The sequence below is a fragment of the Salvelinus namaycush genome, chromosome 35 (genome assembly GCF_016432855.1).
Source record: "Salvelinus namaycush isolate Seneca chromosome 35, SaNama_1.0, whole genome shotgun sequence".
Classification (NCBI taxonomy): Eukaryota; Metazoa; Chordata; class Actinopteri; order Salmoniformes; family Salmonidae; genus Salvelinus; species Salvelinus namaycush.
This window is the reverse complement of record NC_052341.1, coordinates 4,288,549-4,316,118: the sequence shown is the minus strand read 5'-3', so window position 1 is coordinate 4,316,118 and position 27,570 is coordinate 4,288,549. Positions and strand designations below refer to the sequence as shown.

Here is a 27,570-nt window from a genome sequence, read left to right as displayed (position 1 = left end):
AGTGTTGCTTGCCTCGAATCGAGCATAAAAGGCATTTAGCTCGTCTGGTAGGCCCGCGTCACTGGGCAGCTTGCGTCTGGGTTTCCCTTTGTAGTCCGTAATAGTTTTCAAGCCCTGCCACATCCGATGAGCGTCAGAGCCGGTGTAGTAGGATTCAATCTTAAAACTTCTTGTAACTCCTGTATTGACGCTTTGCTTGTTTTATGGTTCGTCGGAGGGCATAGTGGGATTTCTTCTAAGTGTCCGAATTAGTCTCCTGCTCCTTGAAAGCGGCAGCTCTAGCCTTTAGCTCGATGCGGAGGTTGCCTGTAATCCATGGCTTCTGGTAGGGATGTGTACGTACAGTCACTGTGGGGACGACGTCATCGGCTTCATCAATGAGGTGGTGTATTCCTCAATGCCATTGGATGATTCCCGGAACATATTCCAATCTGTGCTAGCAAAACAGTCCTGTAGTGTAGCATCTGCGTCATCTGACCACTTCCGTATTGAGCGAGTCACTGGTACTTCCTGCTTTAGTTTTTGCTTGTAAGCAGGAATCAGGAGGATAAAATTATGGTCAGATTTGCCAAATGGAGGGCGGGGGAGAGCTTTGTATGCATCTCTGTGTGTGGAGTAAAGGTGGTCTAGGATTTTCCCCCCCCCCTCGTTGCACATGTAACATGCTGGTAAAACTGATTTAAGTTTGCCTGCATTAAAGTCCCCGGCCTCTAGGAGCGCCGCTTCTGGGTGAGCATTTTCTTCTTTGCTTATGGCCTTATAGAGTTGGTTGAGAGCAGTCTTAGTGTCAGCATCGGGTTTGTGGTGGTAAATAGACGGCTACGAATAATACAAATGAGAACTCTCTTGGTAGAGAGTGTGGTCGACTGCTTATCATAAGGTACTCTACCTCAGGCCAGCAATACCCTGAGACTTCTTTAATATTTCGGACATCGTGCACCAGCTGTTATTGACAAAAAGACACACACCCCGCCCCTCGTCTTACCGGAGGTAGCGTCTCTGTTCTGCCGGTGCATGGAAAATCCAGCCAGCTCTATATTGTCCGTTTCTTCGTTCAGCCACGTCTCGGTGAAACATAAGATGTTAGTTTTTGATATCCAGTTGGTGAGATCATCTTAATAGAAGGTCATCCATTTTATTTTCCAATGATTGCACGTTTAGCAAGGAGAATGTGAAGGCATTGGGAGTTTACTCGCTCGCCTCCGGCTTCTCAGAAGGATCCCCGCTCTGCGTACCCTTTTCCGCCGTCTTTTCTTCACTCAAAAGGTGTGGATCTGGGCGTGTTCCAGTGAAAGCAGGATATCCTTCTCGTCGGACTCGTTAAAGGAAAAAGTTTATTCCCTGTAATCCACACAATAAGTTACACAACGCTAAAAAACTAACAAAATTGCACAATTGGTTGGGAGAATGTGAAACGTCAGCCATGTTTTTCGGCGCCATGCTTTCCATTAGGCAGACATAATAAGCATATTAGACATTTACTATTACACATGTTTTGCCTTTTATTTATGGCCTTTTATCTCTCAAACATCCCACAGAGACAACTTAGTTGTGTAAAATATCAGTGAAACTGAATAAAATACCCAGGGCTGCCCGCTAGTGCTGTGAAGCTAATGGAACTATGGATGACGGTTATTGATGAGACAAATGACCGAGGTCACACTTACAATCCTTCCTGAGTGGATATGGTGCTGTTGCAGGGAGGGAGGCGTTGCCTAGGCAACCAAAGACTCGTTTGCTGCAACACCTTGCATGTGTCAGCAAGGAGCAACAAAGTCAGTTTCATCACGTTGTAAAGAGTCCATGTTACCCCGGAAACGGGTCAACTGCTTGAATGCACGGCCGACCCGTCTTCAGTCCGCTGTTCTTTTCTACTTTATAAACAGTTATGACAGGTCATTTATTTTAATGACGATCTTCATCCATAATTGTCATTACAAGATTATACAGTAATTGTGCCTACTGCCTAACCCAGATCTAGCCTAGGCAGTGCATGAAGTTCCCTCCCCTGTTACTTAGCCTGCAGGCAGTGCAGGAAGTTCTCTCCCCTGTTACTTAGTCTGCAGGAAGTTCCCTCACCTGTTACTTAGCCTGCAGGCAATGCAAGAAGTTCCCTCCGCTGTTACTTAGCCTGCAGGAAGTTCCCTCACCTGTTACTTAGCCTGCAGGCAGTGCAGGAAGTTCCCTCCCCTGTTACTAACCCAGCTCTAGTCTGCCGGCAGTGTGAGAACTCAAACTCTTAACGAAGGCAGACCTATCAAGACAGTAGGATTATTCCACATGACCTTGCACCCCTCACCTTATCACAGACACCTTGGTGAGAGCTTTTCCCAGTAGGGAAATGGGGAATGATGTGTTTTCTGTCAGGTCTGTCTTCATTGTTTGATGACGTACTGTGTGTTTTCATTGGTGTAATGGTATGTGATCATGTTTCCCTCTCCTTAGCTATAGCAGCTGACTTGTAAGAACATTTGTCCCTCCCTCTTTTTCTCGCTCTCTCTCCCCCTTTTTTCTCTCTTTCTCCCTCTTTTTCTCTCTCTCCCTCTTTTTCTCTTTCTCCCTCTTTTTCTCGCTATTTCTCCCCCTTTTTTCTCTCTTTCTCCCTCTTTTTCTTTTTCTTCCTCTTTTTCTCGCTCTCTCTCCCCCTTTTTTTCTCTTTCCCCCTTTTTTTCTCACTCTCTCCCTCTTTTTCTCGCTCTCTCCCCCTTTTTTTTACCCCTCTCTTTTGCACTCTCTCACTCTGTAGTGTTGGACTCTGGTCTGGATTCCCCCCTGTTCCTGCCCTACAAGGCCCTGGTCTCTACCGTTAGCAGTATGGTCTTCAGTCAAGGAGAGGCCCAGCACCTCCTAGAGATCCTCTCTGACAAGGCTGGCATCAGACAAGACACCTGGCACATGGTAGGACCGTGGGTGGGATGGGAGATACCACTGTGGGATTGAAGGGGGATTTGTATAATGTCAGGCTTGGAGTGGCGGGTAGGGAATTCGGCAGGGCACATGGTACAAACCGATTGGGACTGGGAGACGTCATTCGAAGGGGTTAGAGCGGGGGTGGTTTGGGACGGGACAAACCACTGTGTCGACGGCAGGTAGCTTAACGGTTAAGAGCGTTGGGCCAGTAACCAAAAGGTTGCTGGTTCGAATCCATGAGCCGACTAGATTAAAAAAATCTGTCTGTGCCCTTGAGCAAGGCACTTAACCCTAATTGCTCCTGTTAGTCGCTCTGGATAAGAGCGTCTGCTAAATGACTAAAATACTGTTTAAATGCATGGGGGGGGGGGGCAGACTCAGACGCACTACAGATGCTGATGTTTATGGTGACGCTGTGTGTGGTAATCAGGCTACTCAGAAGGGCGACCCAGTGGCTGTGATGAAGAAACAGTTGGAGGAGAATCAGAAACAGCTCACTACTCAGCAGGAGGATGCTTCTGCAGCCAAGAACAGACTCCGGGAACTCAGCAGGGTAACACACACACACACACACACACACACACACACACACACACACACACACACACACAATGAGCAAGAGGACTCCACAACAGCTAGGAACAGATTCTGGGAACTCAGCAGGGTACCAGACACACACCAAGGTAAAACACACGTTGAGAAGATCTCTGAAAGACCACTTATTAACCACATACAATAGAACTCCCCATGAATGTGTTGGCCCATTGTTTACCTCGGTCTTTGTCTAGGAGCTCTCGGGTCTCTGTCTCTCTAGGAGCTGTCTGATGGTGTGGTGTGTGTCTCTCTCTGCTCGCTATAGGAGCTCTCTGCTGAGAAGTCCAAGGTAGCCAGTGTGGAGACAAGGCTGAGTTCCCAGCTCTCGTCCAGGGAGCAGGAGATGATCGCCCTGCAGGCTCGTATGCAGGCCTCCTACCAGGACCACGTAGCCCAAACACAGAAACTCAACGCCAAGGTACTAATGTACATGAGAATAGTAGAATACGGGCCTCCTACCAGGACACTCTGTCCCTGTCGGCCTCTTTGACTTTCTCTCAATTGAATTAAATGTGCTTTATTGGATTTAAATTAATTATGCAAAGATTGCCAGAGCATTCAAAAACGAAGTGAAAAGTAAAATCCCTTCCTCTCAGGTCCTCAGTCTTCAGGAGCAGTTGGAGTCTGGTCCCACGGCCCAGCTGACTCGTCTGCAGCAGGAGAACTCTATTCTCAGAGACGCACTGAACCAGGCCACAAGCCAGGCAGAGAGCAAGTAGGTGACTTCTCCTACCCTAACCCCTAACCAGGCCACAAGCCAGGCAGAGAGCAAGTAGGTGTCTTCTCCTACCCTAACCCCTAACCAGGCCACAAGCCAGGCAGAGAGCAAGTAGGTGTCTTCTCCTACCCTAACCCCTAACCAGGCCACAAGCCAGGCAGAGAGCAAGTAGGTGTCTTCTCCTACCCTAACCAGGCCACAAGCCAGGCAGAGAGCAAGTAGGTGTCTTCTCCTACCCTAGCCAGGCCATAAGCCAGGCAGAGAGCAAGTAGGTGTCTTCTCCTACCCTAACCAGGCCACAAGCCAGGCAGAGAGCAAGTAGGTGTCTTCTCCTACCGTAACCAGGCCACAAGCCAGGCAGAGAGCAAGTAGGTGTCTTCTCCTACCCTAACCCCTAACCAGGCCACAAGCCAGGCAGAGAGCAAGTAGGTGTCTTCTCCTACCCTAACCCCTAACCAGGCCACAAGGCAGGCAGAGAGAAAGTAGGTGTCTTCTCCTACCCTAACCCCTAACCAGGCCACAAGGCAGGCAGAGAGAAAGTAGGTGTCTTCTCCTACCCTAACCCCTAACCAGGCCACAAGCCAGGCAGAGAGCAAGTAGGTGTCTTCTCCTACCCTAACCCCTAACCAGGCCACAAGCCAGGCAGAGAGCAAGTAGGTGTCTTTTCCTACCCTAACCCCTAACCAGGCCACAAGCCAGGCAGAGAGCAAGTAGGTGTCTTCTCCTACCCTAACCCCTAACCAGGCCACAAGCCAGGCAGAGAGCAAGTAGGTGTCTTCTCCTACCCTAACCAGGCCATAAGCCAGGCAGAGAGCAAGTAGGTGTCTTCTCCTACCCTAACCAGGCCATAAGCCAGGCAGAGAGCAAGTAGGTGTCTTCTCCTACCCTAACCAGGCCACAAGCCAGGCAGAGAGCAAGTAGGTGTCTTCTCCTACCGTAACCAGGCCACAAGCCAGGCAGAGAGCAAGTAGGTCTCTTCTCCTACCCTAACCCCTAACCAGGCCACAAGCCAGGCAGAGAGCAAGTAGGTGTCTTCTCCTACCCTAACCCCTAACCAGGCCACAAGCCAGGCAGAGAGCAAGTAGGTGTCTTCTCCTACCCTAACCAGGCCACAAGCCAGGCAGAGAGCAAGTAGGTGTGTGCTCCTACCCTAACCAGTCCACAAGCCAGGCAGAGAGCAAGTAGGTCTCTTCTCCTACCCTAACCCCTGAACCCTAACCCCTGAACTAAGCCATCAGCCAGGCAGCAAATAGGTTGCTCCTTTGTCCCAGCCCCTAAACGTTTTAGTAAGAAGAAAACATTTGAGAATAAACCATAATCTGGTGTTTTGAGAGTGCAAATGGATCTGCAGATCAAATACATTATGGTCTAGGGTTACTAGGGTCTAGGATTACTAGGGTGAGGTTCTGCTGTGGCGTGAGGTTCTGCTGTGGCGTGGGGTTCTGCTGTGGCGTGGGGTTCTGCTGTGGCGTGGGGTTCTGCTGTGGCGTGGGGTTCTGCTGTGGCGTGGGGTTCTGCCGTGGCTGGAGGTTCTGCCGTGGCTGGAGGTTCTGCCGTGGCTGGAGGTTCTGCCGTGGCTGGAGGTTCTGCCGTGGCTGGAGGTTCTACTGTGAAGCCCACGGCGTGAAAAACAAAACAATACCTGCACTTGTCTTTTTTCCTAATATCACTGATTTTGGTGATAACTACTTTCAGGAAAAATGTACTTGCTACAACTGTGTGGTTGTTTCCTGTAGATATCTTTAGATGAATACATTTAACTGTAAGTTGCTCTGGATAAGAGCATCTGCTAGAGGACTCAAATGTAAATGTCTCTCCTCAGACAGAATAGTGAGCTGGCCAAGCTGAGACAGGATTGTGCCAAACTGACCAAGGACCTGGGGGAGAAGAGTGTAAGCCTTCAGACTGATGAGATCATCAGGACTGGACTGGAGGCCAAGGTGTCTTCTGTAGAGAAACAACTGTCTTCAATACAGGTAGGACTGGCGCGCGCACGCACGCACGCACGCACGCACGCACGCACGCACGCACGCACACACACACACACACACACACACACACACGGTCAGACTGATGACTACATCTGGAGAGTGGCCTGGAGGCTGCCAGTTTGCTGAGAGCCTCGCCTGGCCTTACCTACTGGCTGCCCCCCCCCCCCCACACACACACACACTCATTTTATAATCATATTGTCATCAAAGGTCTCTGTCTCTCAACCCTTATCTATTGGCTGGTCCCCTTCACCCCTCTAAAGTGCCAGTAATGGGGGATGGATCTCTGATGGGTTTGTAATCACAGAGCTGTGTGTTGGACTGGAATGCAACCACAGAATAATGGGGCTGGCTGCTGGCTGTAAGGGAATGCTTTTCTCTCTCAGCACCAGATGGAATGTGTGCTACGTGCCCAAGCAAGGCAGTACTCCATTCTGCATATGCTGTCTGCAAAATGGCCGCAATCTAATCTAACTGACTGTATGTATACTGTACATCAGACTGTTTGCTATATGGAATCTACTACAGTTACTACTTCTACATGGGGTCAATTTCACACCATATGTATTGAATTCAAAATAAAAATAATCGTGAACATAAAAAATATAGTTGAGAATCTAAACATATTTTTGAGGACGGGTGAAATAATGGCTGTTAAAATCGAAAACCAAACAATTGAAAGCAAAATGTAGAGAATTGTAAATAAAAATAAGACATCAAAAGGCTGCTGCTAAGGCTCGTACAGCAGGGTCAGGTAACTTTACTCCATTGTTGACATTTGCAACTGCCTGACCTGCACAGAGTTTAAAACACTAGCACACCCAGCTGTGTTTAGTACATAAGCTACATCCTATTGCAAGGAGGAGCAAAGTACAGCCCATGGGCTGGAGAGGAGAGGCGAAGGTCGAGAGCCGTGCGTCCTCCGAAACACGACCCAACCAAGTCGCACTGCTTCTTGACACAATGCCCGCTTAACCCGGAAGCCAGCCGCACCAATGTGTCAGAGGAAACACTGTGCACCTGGCGACCGTGTCAGTGTGCACTGCGCCCGGCCCGCAACAGGAGTCGCTAGTGGGCGATGGGACAAGGAAATCCCGTCCTGCCAAACCCTCTCCTAACCCGGATGACGCTGGGCCAATTGTGCGCCGCCTCATGGGTCTCCCAATCATGGCCAGCTGTGACACAGCTTGGGATCGAACCTGGGTCTGTAGTGTCGCCTCAAGCACTGCGATGCAGTGCCTTAGACCGCTGCGCCACTCTGGAGGCCCCCGCAAATTGATTTGAACAATTGGTCCCCTAAAAAATGTGGCCCTAAAGCCAACAAGTTTGCCATCCCCTGTCCTAATGGAATGTTGTTTATCATGGGATCACACCCAGCTGTGTTTTAGTACATTAGCTACATCCTAATGGAATGCTGTTTATCATGGGATGTAGCTAATGTACAAAACACAGCTGGGTGTGATCCCATGATAAACAGCATTCCATTAGGATCTCACCCGGCTGTGTTTAGTACATTAGCTGCATCCCAATGGAATGCTGTTTATCATAATGTGTGGAGTGAGCCGGTCTTTTACTTGACGGTCAAGACTTGATGTTTAATCATTTTAACTATGATCTCTTCTTGTACCAGCCCTGAAGTTTATCATCAGAATGTTATGTAATTAAAGGGCCTATTAGTGAATTCATACACTCCAGTTCCTTATCGCCATGCCAGTATCCTTATCCGTCTGTTTTTGTGCTCGCTCGCTCTCTCTTGCTCGTCAGTTTTATAGTTCCTACTAACTCTGTAGCTGGACAATGTAGTTGAGATATTGTATTTATCCTCTGCTGCCCTCTGGTGCTGAGTAAAATGTGCACCCTCCTTCCATAATCAAGCCGGCCTTGCAGATACAGTAGCGAGACCATAACAAGAAGAGGCTCAGTCAGTACAGATTAGCAACGCCAAGGGTCGTGGATTCCATTCCTACTGGGACCACCCACATGTAAAAATCTATTCACGCGTGACTTAAGTTGCTTTGGATCAAATTTTCAGCTAACGGCATAAGATGGATGTCATAACTTACCCTGAGCACACTGTCACTGCAGTATCACAGAATACTGTCTGCAGTGTGACAGCGTGCTCAGGGTATCACAGAATACTGTCTGCAGTGTGACAGCGTGCTCAGGGTATCACAGAATACTGTCTGCAGTGTGACAGCGTGCTCAGGGTATTACAGAATACTGTCTGCGGTGTGACAGCGTGCTCAGGGTATTACAGAATACTGTCTGCAGTGTGACAGCGTGCTCAGGGTATCACAGAATACTGTCTGCAGTGTGACAGCGTGCTCAGGGTATCACAGAATACTGTCTGCAGTGTGACAGCGTGCTCAGGGTATCACAGAATACTGTCTGCAGTGTGACAGCGTGCTCAGGGTATTACAGAATACTGTCTGCAGTGTGACAGCGTGCTCAGGGTATCACAGAATACTGTCTGCAGTGTGACAGCGTGCTCAGGGTATCACAGAATACTGTCTGCAGTGTGACAGCGTGCTCAGGGTATCACAGAATACTGTCTGCAGTGTGACAGCGTGCTCAGGGTATCACAGAATACTGTCTGCAGTGTGACAGCGTGCTCAGGGTATCACAGAATACTGTCTGCAGTGTGACAGCGTGTTCAGGGTATCACAGAATACTGTCTGCAGTGTGACAGCGTGCTCAGGGTATTACAGAATACTGTCTGCAGTGTGACAGCGTGTTCAGGGTATTTACAGAATACTATCTATGTCTATCAGGTCAGTCATGCTGAGAGTGAACAGGAGCTGCAGAGGAGGCTGGAGGAGGTCAGTGAGGAGTTGAGGAGTTCTCAGAGGAACCTGGAGAAAGCCCAGCAGGATGCTACCACCCTCTCAGGTAAAGTATTATTCACGTTTCAGGCCGTGTTTCTTCAAATTCCAGTGGGCTAACGAGGGGCATGAAGCGAAAGTGCTCCGTTTGAAATCCACGTGAACTCGTACTGAAACTTACCTCAAATTCCACCTTCAAAATGTACTTGGATGATTTAATAAACTGACCAACGGAACAAATCAGAGTACCTATAGTCACGTAATTTTTTTTTCACTGACAATCTTAACCTACATTTTTTTTAATTCTTCTTTAAAATTGCAGGTGAAATAAGGTCTTTTTTGACTATTTGATTAAAACAATGTTGATAGTTTATAGCGCTGTCTGCTATCCCTGCAGATCTTCAGGTCCATCTGGGCAGTGTAACGGATGATCTGAAGGAACGTGGGGCCCAGGTGGAGGCCCTCACAGCCCAGCTGGAGCAGACTGCGCTGGAGAAGGGACAGCTGGAGGACCAGGTGGGATCCATTAATGTTCTTCTCGAGGCCAGCCAGAACAGAGACGAGAATGAGGACTTGGAGGTGAGTTATCAGACTAGATAATATGATATTATGGTTTAGGTAGGAGCCTAGACTGCTCCCGACCAGCACTTGCACACTGCGCGAGCCAGTCCTTAGTAGTGCCAGAGAGGTTTAAAACCCATAGACTCAACATGCATTTACTTCCTGTAAACATCCACGATGAAGACTCAGAGCACCGTCAATGGGAGAGTGGCAAATTCATTCAAAGTATTTGCAGGAAGTAATCACAAGTGTGGAGTGGTCTGTTTCCACACCTCTCTGGGGCTAGTAAGCATTAATCTTGTCCCGAGATGGCGTGGTGATGGAAACCATGTTATCCACTGTTCTTCTTTGATCCACAGACATTCTAAAGATGTCTGAATGTATGTTTGTTTGTGTTTTTTTGTAGGATAACTCCACTGAGTTGGAACGGCTAAAGATCAGGTACTTTCTGATCCTCATCATTCTCTCTCTATATAGATGTGGAGTTGGTCTTTTCTCAACAACACCAATCATTTCTCTTCCAGTCTTCAAGACCGAGACGGTCAGCTGGCGTCACTCCAAGAGGAGCTGAAGCAGCTCAGAGAAATGAAACGGGAGGCAGCTATAACTGCCGTGAGTATCTCAACTCTCAGACAGTCTTTGTTCTGTTGTCACTGTGCTAGTGGGATGGCCATGAACTTTGGCGAGCTGAATCGGTTATTTCTCTATTGATTCACTAGCTGAATCGGTTATTTCTCTATTGATTCACTAGCTGAGTCGGTTATTTCTCTATTGGTTCACTAGGTGAATCGGTTATTTCTCTATTGAGTCACTAGCTGAATCGGTTATTTCTCTTTTGGTTCACTAGGTGAATCGGTTATTTCTCTATTGGTTCACTAGGTGAATCGGTTATTTCTCTATTGAGTCACTAGCTGAATCGGTTATTTCTCTATTGAGTCACTAGCTGAATCGGTTATTTCTCTATTGAGTCACTAGCTGAATCGGTTATTTCTCTATTGAGTCACTAGCTGAATCGGTTATTTCTCTATTGAGTCACTAGCTGAATCGGTTATTTCTCTATTGAGTCACTAGCTGAATCGGTTATTTCTCTATTGAGTCACTAGCTGTTTAGAATATTTACATGTATTTATTCAGACATGTATCCATTGGAAAGAGCCCTCTTGTTTCCAAAGAAGGGTATTGAGAAAACTATAGATTTAGTCTTTCTAAGTATCTTCTCACTCTGTCGCGACAGGAGGTCACTACAGCTGAGACCGAGCAGGCACCTAACAGGTACGTCTAGTCCCCCCTCTACCTGTTTAAAATCATCCATTTGATTCAGTCACCAGCTTTGTTTAATTCTGCTATTATGTAACTGGAACATTCCCATAAGTATCTCTCTTTTTATTTTAGTGAGGACAGAAGCCTGGTGGTATCCCTTCAGGAAGAACTGAAGCAGCTTAAAGAAGAGCTGGAACAACTACTAAACTCTCCCGTAGCTCCCCAAAGTGTTGAGCTAAAATCGGTACCGTTTCTATATTTACACAACAGTTTTTCCATTATGAATATTGACATGTTCTCATGGTTAACTTGGGTTTGACATATAGCCTAGTGGTAAGAGAAGTGAGTCTGCAAAAAAATATATCTGGCAACCAAAGGGTTGCTTATATCAAATCCTAGATGCCTTTGCCTGCCGTTATGCCCTTGAGCAAGGCACTTTACCTTCCCACCACAACTGCTCCATGGCGCCCAGTGTGGCAGGCCCCTGCTCCAACGTGTGTGTGTGTTTTTCAGAGGGTTTGGGATAAAGCAGACCAATAAAGTCATCTTAATGTTGAAACAATTCTTTTTTTTTACCAGGCTGATGTCTCAGGAGAATCTGATCAGCTACTCAATGGGTATGTTATCATTTTATTGATGCCTTGTTCCAGAGTAATACATTTACCAGGGGACAGAACAGTGACTTGTTCCAGAGTAATACATTTACCAGGGGACAGAACAGTGACTTGTTCCAGAGTAATACATTTACCAGGGGACAGAACAGTGACTTGTTCCAGAGTAATACATTTACCAGGGGACAGAACAGTGACTTGTTCCACAGTAATACATTTACCAGGGGACAGAACAGTGACTTGTTCCAGAGTAATACATTTACCAGGGGACAGAACAGTGACTTGTTCCAGTGTAATACATTTACCAGGGGACAGAACAGTGACTTGTTCCACAGTAATACATTTACCAGGGGACAGAACAGTGACTTGTTCCAGAGTAATACATTTACCAGGGGACAGAACAGTGACTTGTTCCACAGTAATACATTTACCAGGGGACAGAACAGTGACTTGTTCCAGAGTAATACGTTTACCAGGGGACAGAACATTGACTTGTTCCAGAGTAATACGTTTACCAGGGGACAGAACATTGACTTGTTCCAGAGTAATACATTTACCAGGGGACAGAACATTGACTTGTTCCAGAGTAATACATTTACCAGGGGACAGAACAGTGACTTGTTCCAGAGTAATACGTTTACCAGGGGACAGAACAGTGACTTGTTCCACAGTAATAAATTTACCAGGGGACAGAACAGTGACTTGTTCCAGAGTAATACGTTTACCAGGGGACAGAACAGTGACTTGTTCCACAGTAATACATTTACCAGGGGACAGAACAGTGACTTGTTCCACAGTAATACATTTACCAGGGGACAGAACAGTGACTTGTTCCACAGTAATACATTTACCAGGGGACAGAACAGTGACTTGTTCCAGAGTAATACATTTACCAGGGGACAGAACAGTGACTTGTTCCAGAGTAATACATTTACCAGGGGACAGAACAGTGACTTGTTCCAGAGTAATACATTTACCAGGGGACAGAACAGTGACTTGTTCCAGAGTAATACATTTACCAGGGGACAGAACAGTGACTTGTTCCACAGTAATACATTTACCAGGGGACAGAACAGTGACTTGTTCCACAGTAATACATTTACCAGGGGACAGAACAGTGACTTGTTCCACAGTAATACATTTACCAGGGGACAGAACAGTGACTTGTTCCACAGTAATACATTTACCAGGGGACAGAACAGTGACTTGTTCCACAGTAATACATTTACCAGGGGACAGAACAGTGACTTGTTCCACAGTAATACATTTACCAGGGGACAGAACAGTGACTTGTTCCACAGTAATACATTTACCAGGGGACAGAACAGTGACTTGTTCCAGAGTAATACATTTACCAGGGGACAGAACAGTGACTTGTTCCACAGTAATACATTTACCAGGGGACAGAACAGTGACTTGTTCCAGAGTAATACATTTACCAGGGGACAGAACAGTGACTTGTTCCAGTGTAATACATTTACCAGGGGACAGAACAGTGACTTGTTCCACAGTAATACATTTACCAGGGGACAGAACAGTGACTTGTTCCAGAGTAATACATTTACCAGGGGACAGAACAGTGACTTGTTCCAGAGTAATACATTTACCAGGGGACAGAACAGTGACTTGTTCCAGAGTAATACATTTACCAGGGGACAGAACAGTGACTTGTTCCACAGTAATACATTTACCAGGGGACAGAACAGTGACTTGTTCCAGTGTAATACATTTACCAGGGGACAGAACAGTGACTTGAATAGGACTGTCAGTTATAGTTGTTCTAGTCCTATGTCTTGTGCTCAACTCTACAAAAAAACATCAATTCAATCCAGCTGTATTACAGTAAAACACAGCATTGTCTAACGCTGGTTAACCATGTGCTCTTCCATCCAGTCTGGAGAAGACGGAGAGCCAGGAAGCATCGCTAGAAGAGGAAGGGATGCAACTCAAAGAAAAATCTGAACAGGTCCAGAATAACACCACTGTAAGTGCCCCCTTTCCTCTCCTACAGTCACCTTAGCCTGGTCCCAGGCCTGTTTGTGCTGTATAGGCAACTCCTATTGGCGTTTGGTATGACAATGACCATAGGATTTGGCAAGACGGCACAAACAGACCTGGGACCAGGCTATAGTTTCCCTGCTTGTCTAGCAACATGATCTGGTATCAGTGAATGATCTGTTTTGGTTTCAGCCGTCTGACAACACAGCAGAACTGGCCGCGCTACAAACCAGGTACATGGAACGTTGCTCATCACCAAACCCACTTATCATTTTAAATTGTTCTTTCCCTTATGGAAAATCAAACTGGATTCAAAGTGTCTTCAAAATGGCTTTACACTTTCCAGTAAAACAATACAAATGAAGCAATATGGGATTTTGGCTCTTCTATAGAAAAAGGAAACTAAACAGTTTCTGTCCCTTGGTTCTTCGTTAGTCTGGCAGAGAGAGAAGATATGATGAAATCACTACAAGAGGAGCTAAGGGAAGCCAGGGACCAATCACAGAAGGTACAGGAGATCCTCGCTCAGGTCCAGCAGAGCCAAGAGTCCCAGCCGAGCACAGAGCTGCCGGTAAGACTGAGCCATAATAATGATAAATTATTATTGATTGGTCTGGTCTGACAAAGTCATGGTTATGCAGTCTGTAGTATGTTATCAATGTATAATGCAGTCTGTGTAGTGTCTGGTTTTTAACCTTTACCTGTAAGCCAGAGCGCCAAAGACAAATATAACATTTTAATAAAATGTAATGGACTTTCTTATTGGTTCTGTCTGTGGTGTTTTGATTACAGGAGCTGTTGGAGAAACTGAAGGAGGCAGAGGACAGCCACGGGACACTGCAGGCACAGTGTGACCAGTACAGGACAGTCCTGGCTGAAACGGTAAGGACTTACACTGATACAACATGCCCAATTGGTCTACCATCACCTGCATCTCTAAATAAACTAGAAATTTGGCCCACAGCCTTTTTTACAACGAAAGACAATGGCGTGTTTGATTGCGAGAGACCGAGGTGTGGATGGGAAATGGATGTGCTGAATTTATCACCCAACGCCTGCATCGATAAAGATGTGAAACAAAACCTTCTCCTTGCATAAAAACACACGTGTGAGAGAGTTGTGGTCTACATGTCATGGATCTGTCGCCCTCCACAGGAAGGAATGCTGACAAACCTTCAGAATAGTGTCGAGGAGGAGGAGCTGGTGTGGAAGTCCAAGATGGCCGACTCTGAGGACCAGTTGAAGAAGGTGAAGAAGCAGTGTTTTTAATTTCTTTTAAATATCTCCTCTCTTCTGTAATCCTTGGGCATGGCTGTACAATTGTCTCTGTCTGTGGCCCTGTTCTAAACCACACCCTCTCTACTCACACTAGGCCCTGGAACAAGTGCACACTCTGGAGGAGACTGCAGAGAGCTTGAAGACAGGAAACCAAAGCATAGAACAGGTATAATAAATTAATACATTTTCACCTGAAGGGGTTTATCATAATGCTTTGTGTGATATGTTTTAATATCAGGTCCGGTGTAGTGACTGATACTGTCTGATGGCTGTTTTAATATCAGGTCCGGTGTAGTGACTGATACTGTCTGATGGATGTTTTAATATCAGGTCCGGTGTAGTGACTGTCTGATGGCTGTTTTAGTAATGGACTCCTCACTCTTTCCCTCTCTGCAGCTGAAGGAGCAGGTGATGCTTCTGGAAGCCCAGTTGGAGAAACAGTCTGAGACAGAGGACGAAATGGCACAGGTACACATCTACATCCGTTACGGCCGGCAGGCAGCCTAACAGTCAGAGCTTGTCCAAATCCCCGAGCCGACCAGGTAGAAATTACGTCGACGTGAACTTGAGCAAGGCACTTAACCCTGATTGCTCCAGGGTCACCGTTGATGATGGCAGACCCTAACCCCACTCTCCGATGGTGTCTCTCAGGGTGTTGGGATATGCCCAAAAAACACATTTTCCTGTGTGTGTGTGAAATAGGACACATACAGGCACCCACCAAACGTATTATTGTTATTATATAGACCATAGATGGGTACACTAGTTATACACATCAACATTCATATAGTAGAAGCAGTCAGAAAATATCACCGGTACACTGACTAGGTAAGACATCATCCTATATCACAAGGCTGTTTTCTGCTCCGTCTCTCTAAATCACATGGCTGATAGTGAGCGACCATAGAATGTAATACATTACGGAGTCTGTCTGTTCTGTGTGTCTGTCCTCCAGTTGAAGCAGCTGCTGTCAGATTCTCAGAGCCAGCTGGAGTCAGCCCAGACGCAGGCCCAGACGCACAGGGAAGAGCTGGCTACGGTAAGTGTGAGTGCGCCCCTGTTTCCTGTGGTCCTGATCGGAACATCAGCGGGTCGCTTGTTGAGGTCAACTTAGTTTGTGTATCAGTTTCTGTATCCCAGTTCCCTCCTTCTTGTCCCTAACCCCTGGAGCTTCCTGTTCCAGGTCAGAGGTCAGCTGAGCGAGGCGACGGAGCACGCTCAGAGCCAGAAGGCGGTCCCTGAGGCTGGGGCACAGAACGGCCCATCAGAGCCCGAGGTCAGGATGCATCGGAGGTTATAGGTCATGGGGCATCTTTTTACTGCCGGTCTGCTCTGCTGGAGGGTCCTGGAAACTGGTCGCTACCACAATAATATAGTCATCAGCACATTCTAATTAGGAAGGTTTATGATAGGGATGAACATTTCAGTCAATTCTGCTGCCGACTAACCGACCCTCATTAACCAATTAGCAAACGGTAACATTTTGTTCCAAATTGTAAAAATTATGTGACCAACAGAAAATATTATGCATGAATACACAGAATGTGCTTTATTTTATTTTTAGATGAATTGATCTCAGTTAAAAAACGTGGAGGGGGAATCTAAAGATACAACATCTAGGATGGGTTGTTAATATGACCAGACGAAAGAAAGTTGATTATGAAAACCAGTAGAACCGGAGAAAAATGCTGGTTTCAACGGCTTATGAGTCTTTATAAAATACAAATAATTGCCTCCACATTTCTATGGTGTGATTTTGACTTTGAAGCAAAAGGTGAAACATTTCTCATCATATGAAGTAAAAAAAAAAATCTCCCAGGTTTCCAACAATTAAGTATATGATTTCAAAATGCACACGGTCTCCAGCTTAGATTGCAAGGTGGTGGGTGATGCGCTGATAGCCTGCCTACTGTATTGCCTATCCACTAAAATAGGTGAATGGAGGATACGCTTCAATCAGGAGTTGAAAAATACAAATAGTAGCAATAGAAAACTGGGATCCTTTAAAATAAATACTATTTAAAAAAAATCGTGGCCATAAACTCTGTTTTGTTGCGCAATGACTGGGCTTATAAGAGCGTGTTTCACTCCAGCAGCAACCAGCTGTTAGAGGAGCTACGGAGTTAAACAAGGCTGTGTGTGTGATTATATACACAGTACCAGTCAACAGTTTGGACACCTACTCATTCCAGGGTTCCATTCATTCCATATTTTTACTATGTTCTACATTGTAGAAAAGTAGTGAAGACATCAAAACTATGAAATAACACATATGGAATCATGTAGTAACCAAAAAAGTGTTAAACAAATCAAAATATATTTGAGATTCTTCAAAGTAGCCACCCTTTGCCTTGACAGCTTTGCACACTCTTGGCTTTCTCTCAACCAGCTACATGAGGTAGTCACCTGGAATTCATTTCAATTAACAGTTATTAGTTAATTTGTGGAATTTCTTTCCTTAATGTTAATGCATTTGAGGCAATCAGTTGTTGTGACAACGTAGGGGTGGTATACAGAAGATAGCCCTATTTGGTAAAAGACCAAGTCCTGTTTAATGGCTATTTCTCCAAGAAGGAGAGTGATTGAGTGCTGCATCAGATGACCTCAATCCAGTTGAGATGGTTTGGGATGAGTTGGACCGCAGAGTGAAGGAAAAGCAGCCAACAAGTGCTCAGCATATGTGGGAACTCCTTCAAGACTGGAAAATCATTCCTCGTGAAGCTGGTTGACAGAATTCTAAGAGTGTGCAAAGCTGTCATTAAGGCAAAGGGTAGGTTCTTTGAAGAATCTCAAATATAAAATGTATTTTGATTTAACACTTTTTCCCCCATTTATTTTTTGGGGGGTTACAACATGATTCTATATGGGTTATTTCATAGTTTTGATGTCTTCACTATTATTCTACAATCTAGAAAATAGAGAAAATAAAGAAACCCTTGAATGAGTAGGTGTGTCCAAACTGTTGACTGATACTGTGTGTGTGATATATGCCGAACTAACGAACACACGAGAGCGGCCTTAGCAACACAGGTATTCCTATGCGTCAGACTTGCGTGTGTCACCGTCAACCTGGGTTGTTTCTCTCGTTCAAGAATGTTGTGAGGCCAGTGTCTTGACTTTGTCGGTGTTATTATTAATGTATTATTATAGGCAGTAAGTCCAGTCTGTCCAGTTCTCTATGTATGCAGCAGCTGCTAACCATGTGCTGTATTTGTTTTAACCACCCAGTGTGTTGACTATCAGCTGTCCTAACCACAGCTTGGCTCACTCTCTATTCTAAGCATGATCACTCCCTGCTTGGGTTTAGTTTTCCACTGGAGAGCCATTTTGTTTTTTGAAGTGATGCTTCTTATTGCCTGGTGTGGAGTGATGCACTGACATGGCACAGAGTGGTGTGTGTGTGTGTGTGTCTGTGTGGGTGTGTGTGTGTGTCTGTGTGGGTGGCTGTCTGTGTGGGTGGCTGTCTGTGTGGGTGGCTGTCTGTGTGGGTGGCTGTCTGTGTGGGTGGCTGACTGCGTGGGTGGGTGGGTGTCTGTGTGGGTGGCTGTCTGTCTGTGTGGGTGGCTGTCTGTCTGTGTGGGTGGGTGGCTGCGTGGGTGGCTGGCTGTCTGCGTGGGTGGCTGGCTGTCTGCGTGGGTGGCTGGCTGTCTGCGTGGGTGGCTGGCTGTCTGCGTGGGTGGCTGGCTGTCTGCGTGGGTGGCTGGCTGTCTGCGTGGGTGGCTGGCTGTCTGCGTGGGTGGCTGGCTGTCTGCGTGGGTGGCTGGCTGTCTGCGTGGGTGGCTGGCTGTCTGCGCGTGGCTGTCTGTCTGCGGGTGGCTGTCTGTCTGTGGGTGGCTGTCTCTGGGTGCGTGGGTGGCTGGCTGTCTGCGTGGGTGGGTGGCTGGCTGCGTGGGTGGCTGGCTGTCTGCGTGGGTGGCTGGCTGTCTGCGTGGGTGGCTGTCTGCGTGGGTGGGTGGCTGGCTGTCTGCGTGGGTGGCTGGCTGGCTGTCTGCGTGGGTGTGTGCCTGCGTGGGTGTGTGCCTGCTTGGGTGGCTGTCTGCTTGGGTGGCTGTCTGCTTGGGTGGCTGTCTGCTTGGGTGGCTGTCTGCTTGGGTGGCTGTCTGCTTGGGTGGCTGTCTGCGTGGGTGCGCAAGTCATTACAAGCTCTTTAATGCTTTTATCTATCTGTGTCTGTGGCAAGGGGGGGACACATCTGTGTCCAGCCACTTCATCTTCTGACACTGTGTGTAATGCATTATATCCTAATGTTTTGTGCGTCTCAAGGTCCAGTCCCAGTTGAGTCAAATCGCAGAGGAGTTTGAACAGGTACGTGCAACAGCCAATCGGAAGAGGTCAAGAACTTTGACATTGGCTTACAAACTGCTTAGTTAGACAGCGACTGTCTGTGTGACTAGTTATTTGACTGACTTGTGTTTTTATTTGACGTGATCTTGTCCCCCCCCCCCAGGCTCAGAAGACTGTAGAGCTCCAGGCTCAGAAGACTGTAGAGCTCCAGGCTCAGAAGACTGTAGAGCTCCAGGCTCAGAAGACTGTAGAACCCCAGGCTCAGAAGACTGTAGAACCCCAGGCTCAGAAGACTGTAGAACCCCAGGCTCAGAAGACTGTAGAACCCCAGGCTCAGAAGACTGTAGAACCCCAGGCTCAGAAGACTGTAGAACCCCAGGCTCAGAAGACTGTAGAACCCCAGGCTCAGAAGACTGTAGAACCCCAGGCTCAGAAGACTGTAGAACCCCAGGCTCAGAAGACTGTAGAACCCCAGGCTCAGAAGACTGTAGAACTCCAGGCTCAGACGACTGTAGAACCCCAGGCTCAGCTGGACATGCTGGAAGAGGCAGGAGACTCCCCACAGGCTGGCACAGAGGACGTAGCCCAGCTAGAGGTACATGACCGTGGGCCACATTCAGCGGAATGTTCAAATACTATTTTATTTGTCACATGCACCGAATACAACACAATACAATACCGTGAAAAGCTTGCTTACAAGCCCTAAACAATGCAGTTTTAATAAAAATATTTACTAAATAAAAGGGTAACAATAACGAGGCTATATACCGGGGGAGTCAATGTGCGGGGGCACAGGTTAGTCGACAGAATTTGTAAAATGACTATGTATAGATAATAAACAGCGAGTTGCAGCAGTGTAAAAACCAGGGGGAGTGGGGTCAATATAAATAGTCTGGTGGCCATTTGATTAATTGTTCAGCAGTCTTTTGTCTTGGGGGTAGAAGCTGTCAAGGAGCCTTTTGGACCTAGACTTGGCGCTCCGGTACCGCCGTGCGGTAGCAGAGAGAACAGTCGATGACTAGGGTGGATGGAGTCTTTGACATTTTTTAGGGCCTTCCTCTGACACCGCCTAGCTGTTTGGGGTTTTAGGCTGGGTTTCTGTACAGCACTTTGAGATATCAGCTGATGTAAGAAGGGCTATATAAATACATTTGATTTGATATAGGTCCTGGATGGCAGGAAGCTTGGCCCCAGTGATGTACTGGGCCATACACATTACCCTCTGTAGCGCCTTACATTTAACCATTGGCATTTAACCAAATGTCGAGCAGTTCTCATACCAGGCAGTGATACAACCGGTCAGGATGCTCTCGATGGTGCAGCTGTAGAACTTTTTGAGGATCAAGGGACCCATGCCAAATCTTTTCAGTCTCCTGAAGGGGACTAGGCTTTGTCGGGCCTTCTTCGCGACTGTCTTGGTGTGTTTGGACCATGATAGTTTGGTGGTGATGTGGACACCAAGTAACTCTCGACCCGCTCCACTACAGCCCCATCGATGTTAATGGGCGCCTGTTCGGCCCTCTTTTTCCTATAGTCCACGATCAGCTCCTTCGTCTTTCTCACATTGAGGGAGAAGTTGTTGTCCTGGCACCACACTGCCAGGTCTCTGACCTCCTCCCTATAGGCTGTCTCATCGTTGTCGGTGATCAGGCCTACAACTGTTGTCATCAGCAAACTTAGTGATGGTGTTGGAGTCATGCCTGGCCGTGTAGTCATGAGTGAATAGGGAGTACAGGAGAGGACTAAGCACGCACCCCTGAGGGGCCCCATGTTGGACATCCTGGCGGGCGGGGGCGGCCGGCATGATGGTGTTGATGTGAGCCACGACCAGTGTTTCAAAGCACTTCATGGCTACCGACGTGAGTGCTACGGGACTAATCATTTAGGCAGGTTATCTCCGCTTTCTTGGGCACAGGGACTATGGTGGTCTGTTTGAAACATGTAGGTATTAGACTCGGTCAGGGAGAGGTTGAAATGTCAGTGAAGACACTTGCCAGATGGTCCGCGCATGCTTTGAGTACAAGACCTGGTAATCCGTCTGGCCCCGCAGCTTTTTGAATGTTGACCTGTTTAAAGGTCTTGCTCACATCGGCTACGGAGAGCGTGATCAGTCTTCTGGAACAGCAAGTGCTCTCATGCATGCTTCAGTAATGCTTGCCTCAAAGCGAGCACAGAAGGCGTTTAGGTCGTCTGGTAGGCTCACGTCACTGGGCAGCTCGTGGCTGGGTTTCCCTTTAGTCCGTAATATTTTTCAGGCCCGGTTTCATTCTTAGTCCTGCGTTGACGCTTTGCCTGTTTGATGATTCGTCTGAGGGCATATCGGGATTTCTTATAAGCGTCCGGATTAGTGTCCCACTCCTTGAAAGCTGCAGCTTTAGCTCGGTGCGGATGTTACCTGTAATCCATGGCTTCTGGTTGGGTAATGTAGTTCCTGCTTTTATTTTTTGCTTGTACGCCTTATACAGCTCATTGAGTGCGGTCTTAGTGGCAGCATCGGTTTGTGGTGGTAAATAGACGCCTACGAATAATATAGATGAGAACTCTCTTGGTAGATAGTGTGGTCTACAGCTTATCATGAGGTATTCTACCTCAGGCAAGCAATACCTCGAGACTTCTTTAATATTAGATATCGCGCACCTGCAGTTATTGACAAATGGACACGTCCCCTCGTCTTACCAGATGTAAGTGCTCTGCCCTGCCGATGCACGGAGAAGCCAGCCAGCTCTAAATGATCCGTGTCGTCTTTCAGCCACGTATCTGTGAAACATAAGTTATTACAGTTTTCAATGTCCCGTTGGTTGGATAGTTTTAATCATGTTTTCCAATGATTGAACGTTGGCCAATAATACAGAGGGTAGTGGTGGTTTACCTAGTCATCAGGGAATTCTGACAAGGCACCCCGCCCTCTGTCTTTTCTTCACGTCGATGACAGGGATTTGGCCTTGTCATGACAAAGCAGTATACCCTTTGCGTCAGACTCATTAAAGAGAAAATCTTTGTTCGAGGTGAGTAATCGCTTTTCTGATGTCCAGAAGCTCTATTCGTTCATAAGAGACGGTAGCAGCAACATTATGTACAAAATGAATTACAAACAATGTAAAAAAAAATATATATATATCAAAAAAGACCTGGGCCAAGCAGCCACCACAGCTCCAGCAGCTCTTAAAGTTCACTCTGGAGCAGAACAACCACAACACTCTACAGGACTGCTCTAATGAGGCCAATCCGTCACTGCTTTATTACGCCAAGGTTGTGGGTTCAATTCCCACAGGGATCACAAACACATACTGACTGGCAGGTTTGTATGCACTCGCTGTACTGAAAGTCGCTCTGAATGAATGTGTATGCTTAGTGGAATACCTTCGCCTCAATGACTACACCTAATACTGTTTAACTGCTGCATGGGTGTGGTTATAGGGCTGTTATACAACGGCGGTCACGAGTCATGACCGCAGTCAAATTCCACGTGTCGGTAACTATGCTTCTCCAAGCTCTGATGCTGCTGATGGTCCTTAGTAGCCTACCAAACTTGATAGTTGCCTGGTAGTCGGCACTCTATTGTTCCTCTAATCACTCTGACGTCAATGCAAATGTTTTAGAAATCCAACTCTTCATGAGAGCTCATGTTGCACAACATTTCTATAGGGTGTGAAATTGCGTGAGAAAACAGAGTGATGGCCTCTTTAGAGGAGGATCCCATCAGCTTTCTACAGGCTAGGCATATTTTATTGATTTATTTCAACTTTCCTAATATTAAGCACATTGCTTCACTTTACAACAGGATTATAGCCTATCTGGCTGGCATGAAAATGAACCACACACGGGGAAAAGCGTTCACTATTTAAGTACATAGATGACATGTATTTTCCCCCTGCTGCCCCTGTTTCAATACAGGTGCATGATAATGGTCCATTCTAAATCAAAACGTATTTCACTCTGTGTGTGATTTAGTGTATATATAAAGACAACTTTTAAGAATAGTCTGATGGGTGACAATATTAGCCTATCACTTTTACAACTTATTCAAATCATAGTCGCACACCTCATGTAGCCTAGGCCATAGGCCTATATGTTTTATAAGGTTTGTAGCACAACTAAAGTGGCCAAAACTTAAGCACATTAATCCGCTTTACACTCTGTGTTGACTGGCATGTTTTCACGCTTATATCCTACTGCCAGGTGCGCATTGCCTCGCTTATAATGTGAAGAAATAGCCTAATAGTTTATCAACATTTTAAGCTAAACGTTCTGATCTGTTGCATCAGCCTCATTGCTTTAAAAGTTTTTTTGTTGTTTTTTGATGCGATTTGATTGTATTGATTTGGGATCTATCGCATCCCACGACTGTCCCAGACTGTTTGGAATATTTATTTCTCGCACAGAAGGACAAGTTGACCAATCAAATAAGTCAACTTTTGTACTATGTGGGATAGTAGATTGACAGGCTAGTGCTGCTGCTGTTCGTTAGGCCTACTCCTCTCGTGAATGACAGTCAGTCCACACAAACAAATCAGTGCTCATGTCTTTCATGCAACTCTTTAAATCCTCAGTCCCATCATGCGGCCTTAGAATTTATAAAAAATCAAAACACGTAGTCTTTGTATCACAACTACATTTAAAAAAATTGAATAAAAACCTCTAAATTAAGCATAGGTTTAATCTATGTCCGGGAAACTGGCCCTTTGATTCTTATAGGAGTTGTGGCAATCAACTACTCAACACAGAATAAGCTGAATGTGCGCACTTCCTTGGAAATCATTTGGAGAAAATATCCTTTATATGTTCGATTGTATTCTTCCTACTCTAGTTATTTTAGCAGACAAGATTTGCTTAGAAATTACTTTAGTGTAGCCCACAGCCATATGACAGCCAGATCAGGACCTAACATATGTTCTTCCGAATTAGACATTTTCTTCATATCATGTTTCTTTAGACCTGTCTAAAATAATGGATTTATTATGAAGGTGTAGGCTATATTAAATGGATTTATTAGACTTTTTCAAATGTAGACATTCCAAAGGTCTGCGTCAGTGGCTTGGCGTCAGTGGCGTCAGTGGCTTGTAGGCTGTGCGTCAGTGGCTTGTAGGCTGTGCGTCAGTGGCTTGTAGGCTGTGGCGTCAGTGGCTTGTAGGCTGTGCGTCAGTGGCTTGTAGGCTGTGCGTCAGTGGCTTGTAGGCTGTGCGTCAGTGGCTTGTAGGCTGTGGCGTCAGTGGCGTCAGTGGCTTGTAGGCTGTGGCGTCAGTGGCTTGTAGGCTGTGGCGTCAGTGGCGTCAGTGGCTTGTAGGCTGTGCGTCAGTGGCTTGTAGGCTGTGCGTCAGTGGCTTGTAGGCTGTGGCGTCAGTGGCTTGTAGGCTGTGGCGTCAGTGGCTTGTAGGCTGTGGCGTCAGTGGCTTGTAGGCTGTGGCGTCAGTGGCTTGTAGGCTGTGGCGTCAGTGGCTTGTAGGCTGTGGCGTCAGTGGCTTGTAGGCTGTGGCGTCAGTGGCTTGTAGGCTGTGGCGTCAGTGGCTTGTAGGCTGTGGCGTCAGTGGCTTGTAGGCTGTGCGTCAGTGGCTTGTAGGCTGTGCGTCAGTGGCTTGTAGGCTGTGCGTCAGTGGCTTGGCGTCAGTGGCTTGTAGGCTGTGCGTCAGTGGCTTGTAGGCTGTGCGTCAGTGGCTTGGCGTCAGTGGCTTGTAGGCTGTGCGTCAGTGGCTTGTAGGCTGTGCGTCAGTGGCTTGGCGTCAGTGGCTTGTAGGCTGTGCGTCAGTGGCTTGTAGGCTGTGGCGTCAGTGGCTTGTAGGCTGTGCGTCAGTGGCTTGTAGGCTGTGGCGTCAGTGGCTTGTAGGCTGTGCGTCAGTGGCTTGTAGGCTGTGGCGTCAGTGGCTTGTAGGCTGTGGCGTCAGTGGCTTGTAGGCTGTGGCGTCAGTGGCTTGTAGGCTGTGGCGTCAGTGGCTTGTAGGCTGTGGCGTCAGTGGCTTGTAGGCTGTGGCGTCAGTGGCTTGTAGGCTGTGGCGTCAGTGGCTTGTAGGCTGTGGCGTCAGTGGCTTGTAGGCTGTGGCGTCAGTGGCTTGTAGGCTGTGCGTCAGTGGCTTGTAGGCTGTGCGTCAGTGGCTTGTAGGCTGTGGCGTCAGTGGCTTGTAGGCTGTGCGTGGAAGCTAGGAGATGTTAAACGTGTTTTAAATGCCGGTCTCATGGTAATTAACCGTTAATTATTTGTTTGACAATCACTGGCTGACAATTTCATAGCCCTAGTTATGTCATTTTTTTTGTTGTTGTTGTAATGTCCATTAAGGATTTGATTTAATGTATTAATTGATTGGGTGTGGTTGTAAAATATTTTTGTTTCTGTCTTTCAGGAAGAGAGTTCAGGACTGAAGGAAGGAACATCTGTTTAAGAGACTGAAGACGTGACACTAAAACATGATTATCATAGTTATGCATTCCAACACGGTTAGTTCTTGTACTGTAGTAGTTGATTGCTGCATCTCCTATAAGAATCTAAGGGCCAGTTTCCCGGACACTGATTAAGCCTATTCCTGAACTAAAATACATGCTCAGTGGAGAATCTCCCTTAAAGAAACGTGTTAGCCAGGGACTAGGCTTAATATGTGTCTGGGAAAACCGGCCCAAAATGTTTCTGGGTCGTTCCACCAATTCGGTGCCTTTATCAGATGTGTGTAACTTGGTGGGGGATTATAATTTTTTTTTTAACGTTCTGTCATAAAGAGAACATGTTCAACTTAATAAAAATGTTTTCCCATCTCGATGTTAAATAAAAAGTGCCAAATAAAGTTAAAGGGTTGACTGTAACAGGGTTGACGATTTCATCTTAAATCAGGGGCAATTGAGGGGGGGAAAATGAAATTGTGAAACCATACCTAGCCTGTCTATATATGGATAACGTGTTTTGCTCGACCAACTCAGTTTTCCACCACAAAACACCAGAAAATGTTTTGTGGTGGAAAATGCTGAGTTTTAGCACTTTAGCAAAGTCTTATTCATATAACAAAAATGAACTCGGTGGTCTACTAAAGGGTGCTTCATGGAATATAACAGGTCTTTTAAAATTCAATATTGGTGTAGAATTCCTACTTAAAATGTCAAAGGGATGCAAAACTCACTCATTTCGTGGAACGACCGATCTGATCTAGGATGAGGAAAAAGATACTATGCTGCAAACAGACCGTTGAAGACAAACCTACATCAACGATTCTGGCCATGTCAGAAATGATACCTAAGACTAGCTCTGGTCCAGGGCATTAGTGCGCTTTCCTCCACTACGCCCTGTATCGATATTGATCAGACGAACGCCCTGGACCAGAGCTAACCAACTCTGCCTTATAGTCACAATGAAATCTCTCTCCCCAGAGTCCACAGTGTTAAAAGGGAGAACGATTGTGTGTTTATAAAACGTACATCAACCTGTGCAATTACTTTGTGCACCCTATTCTCCTATATTGCACACTACTTTTGCCCAGAGCACTATAGGGGAAACCTTATGGGCCCTGGTCAAAAGAAGTGCACTATATAGAGAAAAGATGCAACTTTGTGTCTTTTGTAAAGTGGTTGGGATGAATGATGGGAGGAAGTTATGGTACACAAGATGGATGCAATACATTAAGTGCCTCCTTCAGTACTGTGTTTTACAGTAGCTGGCTGCCAACACAATGTGTGAATTTGATAAAGAATAAAAATACAATGTAGTGTTTGTGTTATGACTCGTGCTTGAACTTGATGTTGATTTTTAAACCAAGGATTGACGTAACAAACCAGGGGCCAGCTAACTCATAGTCAAGTGATATGTGTCTGTTTTATCTGGTTAAAAAAAGTTTGTATATTGGTTGTTGATTCAATTTAAAGTCATGATTTCTTAAGACTAAGCAGTTTTGGAAAGTTAGCTGGCTAACTTGTTGACCCAGAATTCTGTGACCCATGAGTAACAAACTGGAAATGTAGAAGACGTATGAAAGAATCCAGAGGGCTGGGCCGATGTTTAATTTGACAGATTACTCCGGTAGCACTCAGTTTCAAAATGTTTTCTTATTGAACAGGACCCAGGATATGCAGTGAGGTGCTCGCATGTGGGCAGACTGCCAATCTGGGTGGTGGCCATGCGAACCAGCTTCGTGCCCTCCTCGTTATTATACACTGAACTAAATTATAGTGTTGGTTTCATGTGCTGAAATAAAAGATCCCCAAAAATTTTCCAGAGGTACAAAAAGCTTGTCTCTCAATTTGAAGCTGATTTAAACAGCATGATCATTACACAGGTGCACCTTGTGCTTGGGACTAAAGGGCAGTTTTATCACACAACACGATGCCGCAGATGCCTCAAGTTTTGAGGAAGCTTGCAATTGGAATGCTGAATTGTTGGAAGTTGTTGAATTTATATTTGTGTTCAGTATATTATATTCCATGGGAGGTACTAACCTTGATATAGGCTGACGTTAGCAAATAGTACATGATGCTGAAAATGGGAAATTACACTTCAGTGTTGGCTTTGCCTACCCATGCTGTTTAGATATTAATAAATAACCTAAGCTATATAATATGTAATGACGCCGGAG

The 27,570-nt window shown here is 46.3% G+C and overlaps 1 protein-coding gene across 1 annotated transcript in view; it reads left to right on the top strand.

The window, feature by feature from the left end:
- Nucleotides 1-26,711, top strand: part of LOC120029359 (ribosome-binding protein 1-like) — a 37,205-nt gene extending 10,494 nt beyond the window's left edge. Inside the window, exons 5-27 of the mRNA XM_038974589.1 lie at nt 2,747-2,898; nt 3,341-3,463; nt 3,770-3,922; nt 4,101-4,219; nt 6,045-6,198; nt 8,985-9,102; nt 9,433-9,614; nt 10,074-10,208; nt 10,831-10,868; nt 10,989-11,100; nt 11,436-11,473; nt 13,361-13,451; nt 13,658-13,698; nt 13,901-14,036; nt 14,258-14,347; nt 14,621-14,713; nt 14,838-14,909; nt 15,140-15,211; nt 15,699-15,782; nt 15,927-16,019; nt 19,007-19,048; nt 19,191-19,622; nt 25,360-26,711. Of these exons, the coding sequence (XP_038830517.1) occupies nt 2,747-2,898; nt 3,341-3,463; nt 3,770-3,922; nt 4,101-4,219; nt 6,045-6,198; nt 8,985-9,102; nt 9,433-9,614; nt 10,074-10,208; nt 10,831-10,868; nt 10,989-11,100; nt 11,436-11,473; nt 13,361-13,451; nt 13,658-13,698; nt 13,901-14,036; nt 14,258-14,347; nt 14,621-14,713; nt 14,838-14,909; nt 15,140-15,211; nt 15,699-15,782; nt 15,927-16,019; nt 19,007-19,048; nt 19,191-19,622; nt 25,360-25,398 (2,609 nt within the window). The 3' untranslated portion in view covers nt 25,399-26,711. The remainder of the gene's footprint in view (nt 1-2,746; nt 2,899-3,340; nt 3,464-3,769; nt 3,923-4,100; nt 4,220-6,044; nt 6,199-8,984; nt 9,103-9,432; nt 9,615-10,073; nt 10,209-10,830; nt 10,869-10,988; nt 11,101-11,435; nt 11,474-13,360; nt 13,452-13,657; nt 13,699-13,900; nt 14,037-14,257; nt 14,348-14,620; nt 14,714-14,837; nt 14,910-15,139; nt 15,212-15,698; nt 15,783-15,926; nt 16,020-19,006; nt 19,049-19,190; nt 19,623-25,359) is intronic.
- Nucleotides 26,712-27,570: the final 859 nt, after the last annotated feature.